A 14,372-nucleotide genomic window follows, 5' to 3' on the forward strand; every position below is an offset into this window, starting at 1 on the left:
TAAGTCCATTTTTAATAAAAAAAAACTTTATAATTCTAGTTTGGAGTATGTGTGTAATAACATGGTGTGGGGTTTATTTTCCCCCCAGTTAAAAGTTATTCTTCACTGTGCTAAAACTCTGCTTTTGTGTTTTGTTTTCCTTCAGGCCTTGCACGCTCAAATCCAGGCAATTTTTCATTAAAATCTTGGCATCCTGCAAAAACAGGTGATAACTGTCTTCCTGTATTTCATATGAGTATGATATGAGCACTGACAAGCAAGACCCCAGTTTTCTCATTAGTTTAGCTAGCACAGTCTTTCTTCACTATGATTGGCTTTCAGTCCCACCAATCAGAAAAAAACCCACACAGTGGGCGCCTCCCACACTTGGCGCCTGTGCTCAATTCCTTTCTTGTCTCTTTTCCCCTCAAAATCAAGCTTTTAAAGAAGCTGCCACCAGAAGAAATATATAACATTTCATATTTTGGTATTTATTTTATATATATTTGTAGAGGGAGCTGCGGGCTGCGTTAACTATCATTATGACATTTTCAAACAAAGTTTTAGTAGATTCTCCTGCCTCATCCCCCATCCCTACCTCCCCCCCACATTCTTTGTTTAGTTATTTGTATAAAATGATTCAAGCCTCCAACACACATAGTGCCAAAAGTTCACGCTTTTCCTTAGAATTTCTTGGGATTCCTGGGGATGAGCCATCTCAGAATCTACACTTGTCCTAAATGTCAATTCTCAGTTAACACCTCGAGTTCCATCTCATTTGTCATTTCCACTTTTCTGAAGCTGTTGTCCAGCCCCCATTTATTCCTCCTCTTCTCTTTTATTTCCCTCCTTGCCTTCTTCCTTCTCTAGCTTCAGACATCAGTGACACAGACCGGGGGTGAATTCATGATACTGCTCAGGCCTTTTTATGTGATCATGACTCGTTCTTTCTAGGCCTGTCTTGCTTATCTCTCACCCCTACTTCCCATTTTCCCGCCAAGCATTCTAGTGGGGCTGAACATGTGTGTTGTTTTGATTGTGTGCTTCCTTCTCCAGTGCACACTGAAATCTGGTGATCACACATCTTTCCTTATGTTGTAGAGCTTATGTTTCCTTTATCTTTCCTTTCCCAAAGCACCGCATGCGAAGGCTCTGTTTGTGTTGCTGTGTGTTCATGTACTCTGTTGCTTCTAGCTGCTACATACAATGCAGGTTCCGCTTTCCGATTTACCCAATCTTTTGAGCAATGGACTGCCAGCCCACCAGCACAGTGCGATAAACATCTTCTTCAGATTTTTGCACCCCAGATCATAATGCTTGCTAGTTATTCCTACGGGAAAACCATGAAAGTATCTCTAGGTTCATGGCCCCTGAGGTTGGCACCGTGTGATGTGCAATGTAGGGCGGCCTTTTTAACGCCCATCCAAACTCCTGGGTCAGGGCTGTTCTCTTCCTCATGTAAAGAGCTAAGATGAGAGAGCAGAGGGGGAAACTCTCTCTCCTGATCCGAGTGTTTTGTCTGCAGAACATGAGTCTTGTCACTCAGTTGCACCAACAGACACCCCTCACCAGCAGGGATTTCTACAGGGTTCATCTGCATCTGTCCAGTTGCTCAGCTATAGGATGGAGACCAGATGACATGCTTGGGGAGTTTATCTCTATTAAAAGAAGAGGGCAATATTTAAAATTCTCAGCATTATGTCACTTTAATGATTGAATTACCTCTAGAGATATAACATTAACTATGTGGTTTTTCTGTTCTTTTATCACAGGAGAAGAAACTGAAGAAACAGAAGTTTTGACTGCTGATATGGATGCAGGTGAGTTAACACTTTTTCTAGTTTCAACTAGCATTTTAGTACCATATATATAATATATATATTATACACACATGCTATGTAATATATATGCATTATTATATATATAATCAATTCAAGCAAAATTAACTTTGATATAGGTTTCAGTTAAAAATGTAACTTTCTACTTCCCCATGGCTTTTTAAAAAAGCAAACTCATATTATTCTTGAGAATTGCTTTTAAAGCCAGGTCAGTTCAAACAACTGATTCTAAAATGAAATATTACCACAGTTCTACCGAAAGTGTCTCCTGACAGATAAGAACTTTGCCAGTTTAGCTTTGTCAAAAATAACTCGATTTCAAGCAGGACATACAGTCCATCTTCTGAAATGGAAGATAGTCCTGTCCTTTCTCCAGTCCTAACTCATGGTAACAGGACGTCTCTGACACTCTGTACACTGGGCAGCTGTGCACCAAGAGCCAAACTGAGTTAGACAGACATTACCGAGACAGCAGTGATTTATTCAAGTTAGCGAGACTGATTTTCCATCCTGGCTCCATCCTTTTTATCAACTAATTTTTCACCCCTCTCACCTGAATTATTACCTACCAATTGGTTCGGGGAGATTTTAAAATGAAATTCATGTGATGTTGTTTTCTAATTTCCAGGATCTCAAATTAGTAAACAACTTTCTAAATAAACGACCGAGTACAGGATTTATATCTCCAATCTAGAGATGCCAGGCAAAAGGGGATTTTCACTCACTCACACACACACACACACACACACACACACACACCATTGTGTCTACTGAAGAGCACATCTGTTTTCAGATTCCATCTGTCCTGCTTTCACAGGCTTCAGTAAATCAGGATCTCTGAGAGTCTAAACAAAAACTTGAGATCATTACACTCTTCCCTCAACCCAGTTTGTAGGGTCGGTGAGAGATTTTACCAAAGTAAATCTCTCCATATTCATTCACAGCTTCTCTTCCTTGGGACCCTACCTCCTGTTGATATGATCAAAATAGTTACCATCAATACGAAGTGTCCTTTCTCATTCAAAGTAGCTATTTTTTTTACCTTTTTATGACATGGAAAATACAGAGAAAGAATAAAAAAAATCTTTACACTCCCATTTTCTTCCTTTCTTATGCATTCTCTTGCAACTTCATGCCTTGAGTCTTGCTGGGCTGTGGCTTCCTGGTGGCAGATACATCACACATACACCTCACCTAGGAGGGAAGCAAATGTAAGATGAGGCCTGCTGATCCAATCATCCAGAGTCCCTGGCGTATGGCCTCTCTGGATTAATATGTACTGTGACAAATTATTATACTAATTACACATTGAGACAATGTGATGCTCAGAATGGGCCCATACACAAGTACTTGCTATCATAATGCTAGCATATTGTCAAAAGAGACTTTTTCAGAAAGTGAAAATCACAACGGTGAAAGATACATTGCTCTATATCATAAGCTCTTTCTGATGCGTTCCAAATGAGACACCCACCCACCCTGAGTTCTCATTGTAGTCATTCCCGGACATGTGGCATCTCTCATCTATCATCCCAAGTTCACTGTTAGACAGAATAACTTTGGAGAATCAAGTCAATTTTAATGCTAAGCTAGAATTTCCCCAAAAGGTGAACAGTACAGTTTAATCCCCCAAACTACTTACTAATGAATGTGGCCTGCTATACAAACTATATAATATGTATACACACATTACATATCTACTATATAATATGTATGCATGCATTACATACATACTATATAATATGTATGCACTATTTCATATGCACTATATACTATGTATGCACATATTACATATGCACTATATACTATGCACACGCGTATTACATATATACTATATAACATATATGCACACATCACATATACACTTGTTACATATATACTATAAACTATGTATGCACTATTAAATATATACTATATGCTATGCATGTATTACATATATACTAGATGATATGTATGTACATATTACATATATACTATATGATATGTATGCAGTTACATATATACTATGTGATATATGTGCATGTATTACATATATACTATATGCCATGTATGCATGTATTACATTTATAATCTATTCACAAGTTGAACAACCTTAGTTCAGAGCCCAACACCCATGTAAAAAGTCTGGTGGTGGCCCATGTCTGTAATTGCAGTGCAGGGGTGAAAGAGGCGGGCAGATCATTGGAGCTCACTGGCCAGGCAGCCCAGTCAATTAGTGAATCCCAGTTTTAGTGAGGGACTATCTCAAAAAAATGGGGTTGAAAGTGATTCAGGAAGGCATCTGATGTTTGACCTCTAGTCTCAAATAGACATGTGTTTATGCACCTGTATAAACATTTCTCTCTCTCTGTCTCTCTCTCTCTCTGCCTCTCTCTGTCTCTCTGTCTCTGTCTCTCTCTGTCTCTCTCTCCCTCTCTCCCCCGCTCTCTCTCACAGACACACACACACACACACACACACACACACAGAGAGAGAGAGAGAGAGAGAGAGAGAGAGAGAGAGAAAGAATAAACCAAGACTGTTTATCCACAAGATAATGGTTTCAGGAAAATAATGATACAATCCCTTCCTTTCCTGAAGAAAGACAACGGCTGAGGTCCTTGTTACCTAAACTGTCCTGTGGAGTCAAAAAGAACACACACACCCGAAGGAAAAGAGTGGTCGGAGGGGAGCCAGCAAAGGTGGTAAGGTTGCGCGAAAATCTCAGTTCCTCCAAGGATCGGCCTGAGTCAGACAAGAGCGAGGGCACGGTGTGCTCACCACGGGACATGTCCTGGGGCTGCCTGTTGGTGACACTGTCCAGTAGGAGGGCAGTAACCACACACGTCTCTCACAGGGAGACTACCCGTGGCAGGTGGCAATCAAGGACGGCCAGAGAATCACCTGTGGGGGAATTTATATCGGTGGTTGCTGGGTTCTGACCGCTGCACACTGTGTCAGGTAAAAACGTCTTCGGTGTGTTTTAGATTTCTTGAAACATGAGAAATAAATGATAGAGATGGCGATGGGTGATAGACACAAGTTTATATGAGAAATCATTCTACTCTGTTATCAGGAGGTATTTTTCAAGTATTCATGACCTGGGCTGTAGGGACCAGGCCCTCAGAACCTACTGTGTCCTGAGCTTAGATACCGAATGACTTTATTTGGCTTATTTGTATTGTGCTAGGGTGAAACTGTTCAGAAGAGTTTATGACTGAGTTTATGAGTTTTATGACTAAGGGGTGACAGTAACCTGGCATCCCCTCTGACCTTTCCTTAACAAGGTCATTAGTCCACAATCACAGATGACTTTTTCAAATCCACATACCCTTAAGTGAAATTAATGTGTGTTTTAGGCAATAAAGAAAATGTCCAAAGCTCAATGCTATTTATCTGATATACTGACCCCTTATTGGCTGGCTCACTGAGCCTGGATAAATTATTTACACATGTAATAATTATTTACACATGTAAAGCTGCTTTGAAAACCAAGGCACTGTGCCAGGTGGGGTAGCATTCGTGTTGCTATTGGGAAGATCCCTGAAGTGCAGCAGGCCATCTCTGACAGACCTGCAGCCACTAAAGAACCATCACACAGAGAGTCAGAGGAAGGCCAGTTACAGTGTGGACCCCTTTGGCAGGGCTTTGAAATTCTGAGGACAGAGAAACAGGGTAGGCATAAGGTGGCTTCAGGTTTGGTGTGCGACAAGTGAGAAGTACAAGTCGGGCACAGGTTCTATGAGGAGCGTTATGAGAGGCTGTATTAGTTTGCCGACACCACAGACCAGTTGGCTTTAGAAGCACAGATTTACTTTCTCACGATTCTGGAGGCTGGGAGTCCAAGACCAATGCGCAGCACTGGGAGTTCCTGGAGTTTCTCTTGGCTTGTATGTGCTACCTTCCCACTGTGCCCTTCAGTACCCTCTCCTCTGTGCACATACAGCCTGAGACTTCTCTTTTCCCTCATAAAGACCCCTGGATTAATAGGACATCCCTTATGACCTCATTAAACCTTCATTACCCAATTAAAAGCACTGTCTCCAAATACAGTCCCAGTGGGGCTCAGGACATCCACAATGCAGCAGATAAAATTCTGCCCATAATAGTGATGGGATTGCAGTCCTCCAAAGGTATTGATTGACAAACCAACGTTACTAACAAAAGGACAGGGCTCAGGAGTCTCACCTCGGCTTAGACGTTAGAACGAATGCAGTGTTGCTTGCTTAGTGAGCATTGCTTGCAGACCGCGCCTAGGTCAGGCACTTTCACAGGTTACCTCGGTCAGTAAAGGGTAACTAGGATTCCTCCCATTTTGCAGATAAGCACACTGAACAGAGAAGCTAAATAATACCTTAGCTGAAGCTATGTAACCAGTCAGTCAGTAGAGCCAGGACATCATCCCACACTTCATTGCAATTTAGATGAATGCCTCCTTAGCGACTCTGCAGGTGACCTAACTTGCTAAGAGGCGGCATTGACACTCAACGATGAAGCGTATGTTGAATGACACCTTGGAAAATCCTGGTGGGTTGGAACAGCAAGCCCCTCTTCTATCGTCCTTCTTAAGAGGCTTCTCTCTTAGTTTCTGCGTACAGCATGCCCCTCCTTCCTCCCCAGCCCTCCCGCTGGACCTCCTCAGCTGTCCACTAGGTTTCTTCTGGGCTGAGTGCATTCAGTGCCACTCAACAGTTGGAGGTCAGTGTTCAGCTTGGCTTCCTCTTCACCTCTTACCCATTCTTCCTAAAGTTATCTGTGGTCCAAAATCCCACTCGAAGGTGACTAAATGGCAGCCACTGTAGAGCCGTTCTTCCAGCCTCTGACTATAGTCACAGCCATCCACAGTTCCTGGCTCCATCACAGTTACATTGAGAGCTGGAGAGATGGCTCAGTCAGTTAATTGCTTGCTACAGAAGCATGCAGTTTTAAACTGCAGAACCTAGATTACAGATTTTTAAAGCTGGGTGTAGTGGGCATGTACTTCTAATACCAGCACTGGGAGGATAGCTCTTCTGGGGCTTGCTGGCCAGCCAGCCTGACCTACTTGGTGAGTTGCAGACCAATGAGAGAGCTCGTCATAAAAACAAGGTGGGCAGTGCCTGAGAAACAACACCCAAGATTGATCTCTGGTCTACAATGCATACACACACATGTGCGCCTGCAAACATATCCCCCCCCCCAAGCATGAGCACACACACACAGGAGAAGAGAAGGAGAGAGAGAGAGAGAGAGAGAGAGAGAGAGAGAGAGAGAGAGAGAGGACATTGAATTCCAAATGTCCAAGGCCTAGTTTATATGCCACTTCTCTTGAATACTGTCTTGTTCCAGTGTTTCCTGTCTTAAGAAACACTGTTCATGTGGTTAGCACAGTTGGAAATCTAAGAATCCTCATATTTCACGCTCTCAGTCTTCAGGCACAGGCATTCTTAATGTTAATTTTCCACTGCTCACTTCTCAAACCTTATCTCCTTTACTATCACCCTGCTTCTACTTGCCATCTGGATCACATGACTTGCCTCTAATTGCTTACCTACACGTAGTCTATCAATCCGCTGATCCGCTGCCCTGCCTGTCTGTTCTCCACTGTACACTGTATAGCCACGTCAATTCAAGGGCTTTGCAGTCTTCTTTAGATAAGCATCTAAACAAAATGTCAACACACAGAAATCTTCTAAGGCCTCCTTATGCGATTTGGCCTTCCTCTCCCTCACCAGTCTAAGCCCACTGCACACACAGCACCACCCCTTGCCCGTTGATCCGCCCCCTCTGGGCTGGCTTTTTCAGATGCTCCAAAGCACTTGCTCCTTTTGTGGAGGGGCCTTCATGCATTCCTTCCTTGCCTGAAATGATCTCCCTTGACTCTCTTACCTAGTGAATTCTGCTCTTTACTCAGATCTCAAGTCAACCCTTTATCTCCTTATGGAACTCTCTGGAAGGCCCTCAGTCAAAGCCCTCCCAGTAAATTTTAAAGTTTTTTTTTTTTTTTCCTGTCCACTCCTCTCCCTTCTTGCAGAATAAACCTCGTCATTGTTGTGATCACCCACTTGGTGATGCATGTTTTCTAGATGCTTTCTGGTTTTGCTAACTTCTGCACTCCGGTGCCCAGGACAATACTGTGTCTATGCAGTTGGTAAACACTATATATGCACCCAGTAAGCCATATAAACAGAGCTAATCTTCAAGATTATTTATGATCCCGAGTCTATGATACAACCCAAAATAATGAGGATGACAGCACTCTCGGAACACTCAGGTATAAATAAAGCATCTAAACATCACATTATCTCCTAGGACATTGCTGTTGAACTGTACTGGATTGGCTGAGTTGTTATAGGAAGATAAATTCGGTTCCCTGTATGCTATATATACTTTAAGAAGATGGTATAAATGTTCAAGTTTTTTTTTTGCTTATGGACAATCCATTTTGTGACGTACTTCATTCTTTGGAAAGGTTAGATAATGAGGTCATAGGAACAGTTGGGGAATCATTACTCTCTCCATTTACCACACAGCAAATTCTGCCCTAACTAAATTTAATTTTATATAGCTTCACACCAACAGGGATAAAAACATTCAGAAACTGAAAAATCATCCTTCACCTCCCACAGGACAGAGAAACCTGCTTGCTCTTTGGGCTGAGGAGGAAGGAAGACTTGATTGGGGGAGGGGGAGGGAATGGGAGGTGGTGGCGGGGAAGAGGCAGAAATCTTTAATAATTAAATAAATTAATTTAAAAAAAATCATCCTTCAAACGGAAGAATATAAAGATGAAATATATCAAAATCCATACCTTTTTCTTGCTATATGTCATTTCCCTTTGCTTTCTCTGACAGACCCAGCAGATATCAGCATTACCAAGTATGGTCGGCATTATTAGACTGGCAGAAACTTAACTCCCAGTTGAAAGTTCAGAGAGTGAACAGAGTGATTATTCATGAAAACTATAATGGACGCACCTACCAAAATGACATAGCTTTGATTGAAATGAAAAAATCTCCAGGCAAGAAAGAGTGTGAGCTCCCTCATTCTGTCCCTGCCTGCGTCCCATGGTCTCCGTATCTATTCCAGCCGAATCACAAATGCGTCATCTCTGGATGGGGTCGAGAGAAAGGTATATGCTTTACCTCTGGGGGTGAAACTGGGGTTAGAAATGTGTGGAAACCACTCTAGTACTCAGAGAAATATTAGGTACAGAAAAGTGAGTGCCCATCCAGGAAGGGCTGCCTGCTGGGCTCAGAACGCCATTGTCAGAAGGACCACATGAGACGGGAGCTGTCACTTGATTTTAGAGCACTTGTCTAGCATGGGCAAGTTCCTGGGTTTGATCCCCAGAACTGAAAACAAGAAACCAAGTGTGGTCTTGTGATAGGGCACATCTGTAATTCCAGAAGGAGAAGCAGGAGGATTAGGAGTTCAAGGTCAGCCTTGAGGCCAATAAGATTTGCTTCATTTTTGACCTAGAGAGGTATTAAACAGTTTTATCTCAAATGGACCTCCTGCAAGACACAGGCAGGGGGGCAATTGGACATCAGACATTTGCAAGATGTTTGTAATTAAATTACTGTGATTTTATGCAGTCGCCAATTACATTAAGTATTTATTACGCAACAATGTTGTGTAAGAAGATTCTGGATGTTGGTGAGGAATGAGGTGGGCCTAATCCCTGAGCGCTTGGAAGTCTGGGGAGTGAGTAAGCAGATAATGGAAAACTCCACCATGAAACTGCTGTGTGCTGGAAAACAGAAGAGGGGAGATGGGACAAAGTCTCACTCCCCACCCCATCCATCTTCCCTGTGCGCTTATGCTTCTCTTCCTCCATGGTCCATCAGGCAGTGGTACTTGGCCCTTCTCTTCCCACAGACCAAGGGTGTTCAGGCCTGCAAACTCTCACTTAAATGTGACGGAACGTCTAGCTCCCTGTTCACTGCCTCGGAGCACTTAAATAGGCACTTACTTCCTCAAGCACAGAAACATGTACACACTGACAGCTTCAGCTTCTAACCTCTCCAAGGCTGCTTTTCTCTCCGATAGTAATTTCAAGGAAATTACTGGCTGTAAGAAAAGATATCAAGGACGTGCACGAGATAGGCCCATCACTGTCATCTCTGCAATGCCCCTACCGAACCCAGCAATAGGTTGGGACTGCACACAAGGATTCACTCTTTACTAAATGACTATGACTTCAGGCACCTTCCCTCACTGTTCATTGTAATTTAGAAAGATAATTGTAGAAACTAAGGCTATGAAGAGAATATGACATAAATATGCTAAGGAAGTATCCTTAGTTATTAATATATGTAGTCATTAGTAATGTATTTTCATGGATCTTCTTAGAGTTTTACTAAGCTATAACCACTTTTGTTTAGATTTCTCATTTGTGGCTCCTAAATGTCTGTTTTCTCACTTTGTGTAGATAACCAAAAAGTCTACTCACTTAGGTGGGGCCAAGTTAAGCTGATAGGCAACTGTTCGAAGTTTTACGCAGACCGCTACCATGAAAAAGAAATGCAGTGTGCGGGTAAGTGCCAAGTGGGTAACCTGGGCTATGCATTGTATCAGTCTGCTTGACACTTCCAGTTTACAACTGCGTCTCCTTACACAATGCTGTCAAGTACAGATGCCAAGCGGGAGGACTATGCTAACTTAGGGAAGCAAACAGAAGGTTTACGAATTATTTATTTCCTATGCTGCATCTCAATCCGCAGTTCCAAGAGGGATGCTGGGGCAGCCCGCTATTTCTTGTCAAGGAAGTCTCTCCATGCATCAGCATGAGAGGCACAAAGAGGCACGGTGGCCCTGACAAATGGAAGGAACTGTGGTTTTCTTTCTTAGGTACCGATGATGGGTCCATCGATGCCTGCAAAGGGGACTCTGGTGGTCCCTTGGTCTGCCAGGATGTCAACAATGTGACTTATGTTTGGGGCATTGTGAGCTGGGGTGAAAACTGTGGAAAACCAGAATTTCCAGGTGTTTACACCAGAGTAGCTAATTATTTTGACTGGATTAGCAATTATGTGGGAAGATCCCTTATTTCTCAACACAATGTCTGAAGCTATGGCCTCTTCTCTACATTTATTAATTCAGGAGTCGTGTTTTAATTAAAATGAAACTGTGTTATTAGTTCTCAGAGCTAGCAAGAAGCAAGTCTTACGGGCCAATTCGAAAGACTTCTTCAAGGTTTATGTCATTTTAGAATTCTGTTGGGTAATACAATAAACATTCTGCTTTAGCATACAAGGATTGTTTTTTGTTTGTTCTTCAGAGTTAGTACCACTCAGCTACACCTGCGACCTACACATTTTATTTATAGAAAGTGTGACTAGGTTAGCTCTTCAGGCAAAAATGATGTTTTAACTACAGTAAAGGCTGAGATAGTTCAGTGATACTGAAATCACACAAGGTTGTTCAAGCTCCAATCTGTCACCTATGAATTAAACGAAGAGAAACCAGCCTACAATTCACAATCCCAGAGAACCTAGACAACAATGAGGACTCTAAGAGAGACATACATGAATCTAATCTACAAGGGAAGTAGAAAAGACAAGATCTCCTGAGTAAATTGGGAGCATGGGGACCGTGGGAGAGGGTTGAGGGGGAGAGAAAAGGAAGGGAGGGGAGTAGAGAAAAATGTATAGCTCAAATAAATAAATAAATAAATACATAAATAAATAAATAAAGTGATAGAGGCTGCAGGCTCAGAACCCTTCTGCAGTGACTTGAAACCTGCAAAAACAAACAAAACCCAGAACGTACTAGGGTCAGGTTCTTCCTGAAGGGCAATGAGTCAACTCTTGGAAGTGGCTCCATATAGGAAAAGACCAACCAACTGCAGTGGGAATGGGATGGTCTACCTCCAGGATCTGATCAGTTCCAAGCTCTCTCTCGGGATTCTGAATTACAGACAACAGAATTCAGTGGGATCGTTGAATGCCAACATAGTTCAATGCTTCCATCAGATTGGCCTGCAGACAAGTTAGTGGGGCCTTTTCTTGATTAATGATTAATGTGGGAGGGCCGGGACAACTGGCTGTGGTGTCACTCCAGGTGAGCCTGGGATATTTAAGAACAAAACTGAACAAGTCAGAAGGGACAAGTCAGTAAGCAGTGTTCCTCTGTGGTCTCTGCTTCAGTTCCTGCCTCCAGGTTCCTGCCCTGACGTCTTGCCCTTCCTTCCCCCAGTGATGAACTGTTACCCAGATCTGTAAGAGGACATAAGCCTTTGACCACAAGTTGCCCCCAATCATGACATTTATCACAGCCACAAAAACAAAACTAGACAGGTGCTATTGTCCCTTCATATAGTCTTGCTTTTATACCAAACTAAGCTGAAGGTAAGGATGGCAGGACTCACCTCTCTCAGGAAAGAGACCCCAGGCCATCCTGAAGACAGAGCTAACTCAGAGGAGCTGCTTATCGGTGAGATGGGTGAGATGTGAGAACCGAGAGAGCTACCTGTAATTATCAGCCCTGGAGACACCAACAAGGTCGGGGAGTGGGGGTGGGGTGTTAATCACACCTGCCAACAGACTAATGGCAGACAGTCAGTGTCAATGTTAAGAAAGCTAGAGCCAGAGAAGACAAAGCAGGGCTTCGGCCACCCACTTCCTGGGTGGGCGGCACATGATACACGCTCATCTCTCTGGTTGGGACGGGAACACACGTGGAGCATATGGAGCCTACAATGGCATGGCTTGTCATAGCTCAGAGAACTAATAAATCTCATGGCAATCTCGGCTTTTGTCCAGTCTCTGCCACAGCCCTATAAAAAACCTCTAGAAAACAAAGTTCATTGGCTTTTTCCTCTCTTCAGAACCCTTTCCACTCTTGGAAGGGTCTCTCGCTCTCTCTCTTTTCCTCAGTTTCTTTTTTTCTTTTTTCCTTTCTTTCTTTCTTTCTTTCTTTCTTTCTTTCTTTCTTTCTTTCTTTCTTTCTTTCTTTCTTTCTTTTCTGTAATTCCTCTTAGGAAAACCTACCCCACAACTGTCCCTACCTTTAATCTTCACTGACATGAGACAATAAACTCAGAGCTACTGTTGCAGGTCAGTCTGGTGACCATGTCTGGTACCCTTGGGTCATATGTAACTGGGCTGTAAACAGTTTGTCACAGTGGAGATTCCTATGTCGTTGGGGCTAACTGGAAAATAAAATATGAAACTGTATTTGGAGGAAGAATGAGGAAAAAAAAAAACCAAAAAACCAAACTTCAGTGGAGATCAGTCTGAGGTGTCTAAGAGGGCTTCCCCAGGGGTGAGCTTAATCTCTGACTGGTGACATGTGATGGCTATTGTTAATTGCCAGAGTGTTGTTAACTTGCCAGAATCTAGGATAATTTAGGAGATGGGCCTCTGGACACGTCTGTGCAGAACTATCTTGAGTACTTTAATTGATGTGCGAAGATCTATCTCAATAATAGTCAGGACTATTTCCCAGGCAAGGGATCCCAGACTATATAAAGTGGAGAAAGCGGTTCATATGCTACTCTCCGCTTTCAAGTTGTGATGGGACCAGCTGCTTCAAGCTCCTGTCATGTTGTCCTCCTCACTATGATCAACTGGGCCTTGGAACTGAGCCAGAACAACAAACTTTCTCCCTTAGGGGTTTTCTTTGTATTATTATTATCATCATCATCATCATCATCATTTGTGTGTGTGTGTGTGTGTGTGTGTGTGTGTGCATGCAAGCATGTGCGCATGTACAGGTTAGAGAACAACTTGGGGACTTTCTTCTCTCCTACCATGGAGTTCTAGGGATCAACAGCTTCTCAGGCTCAGGAGGCAAACAGGGCCACCCACTGAGCTATCACACTGGGTTAAAGTTGCTTCTGTCCAACTACTTTCTGACAGCAACAGGAGAGAAAACTAAAGCACAGAAGAGCTTCCCAAGCAGCAGCACACGCGACGGCCTCACAACGTTGGGAGCCAGCCACGCACAGGCTGGAGAGCAGCTCAGTGTCCCTGGCACCCAGGGTACGACAGAGAAAAGGACGAGCTGGGTGTGGCCTCCAAGACCTGAAACCACCTGAAGAATTCTATTAAGTCCAGGCAGGAGGCAGGGAGGAAGGTGGAGGGTTGAAATGAGACGTGAAAGACAGGAAAAGTCTAGACTATTTAAAGGGAAATTGAAGGAGAAGGAAGCCAAGGCAGGGAAGGAGAAACCCGCACTGGCTCTGGGTAGGTTGAGGCAGGAAAATGCACCATCTGGGGACAAAACATTGTACCAGGGCATTTGAGTCTATGGCAATTATGATATTTTTCTCTTAACTATGAGGTGATTGATTGGTAAGGCCATGGATGACAGATAAAATAACAAAAGTTAGGAGCTGAAGCGGGTTTAACTAGTTGGGTTACTCTGAATTTGTGGTCAGTGAGATTGCAGTGTGCAATAGAAGGGACAGGTTTCCAGGGAATTTGGCATTTGAGAATGTCATCCCTAGAGAGAGACAGCAAACTGAGTCCTCAGAACACAGGCCACTGTTAAGGTAAACGACATTAGTACATCGAGATGTAAATGTGTAAATAGGAGAGGTTAGGAGCCAAGATTCTAGACCTTCAGAGGCCTAGGTAGGAAGATGGTGTG

General features: G+C 43.1%; 1 protein-coding gene across 2 annotated transcripts in view; it reads left to right on the forward strand.

The window, feature by feature from the left end:
• Window positions 1-11,019, forward strand: part of Cfi (complement factor I) — a 31,250-nt gene extending 20,231 nt beyond the window's left edge. Inside the window, exons 8-14 of one of the 2 annotated variants that reach the window (XM_057794067.1) lie at window positions 146-205; window positions 1,752-1,799; window positions 4,398-4,501; window positions 4,654-4,757; window positions 8,630-8,907; window positions 10,210-10,314; window positions 10,629-11,019. In XM_057794067.1, coding sequence (XP_057650050.1) covers window positions 146-205; window positions 1,752-1,799; window positions 4,398-4,501; window positions 4,654-4,757; window positions 8,630-8,907; window positions 10,210-10,314; window positions 10,629-10,846 — 917 coding nt within the window. In that variant the 3' untranslated portion in view covers window positions 10,847-11,019. The remainder of the gene's footprint in view (window positions 1-145; window positions 206-1,751; window positions 1,800-4,397; window positions 4,502-4,653; window positions 4,758-8,629; window positions 8,908-10,209; window positions 10,315-10,628) is intronic. The other variant, XM_057794066.1, reaches the window with a different exon arrangement.
• The last annotated feature ends 3,353 nt before the right edge of the window (window positions 11,020-14,372 follow it).

Source organism: Chionomys nivalis, chromosome 18, assembly GCF_950005125.1.
Source record: "Chionomys nivalis chromosome 18, mChiNiv1.1, whole genome shotgun sequence".
Taxonomy (NCBI): domain Eukaryota; kingdom Metazoa; phylum Chordata; class Mammalia; order Rodentia; family Cricetidae; genus Chionomys; species Chionomys nivalis.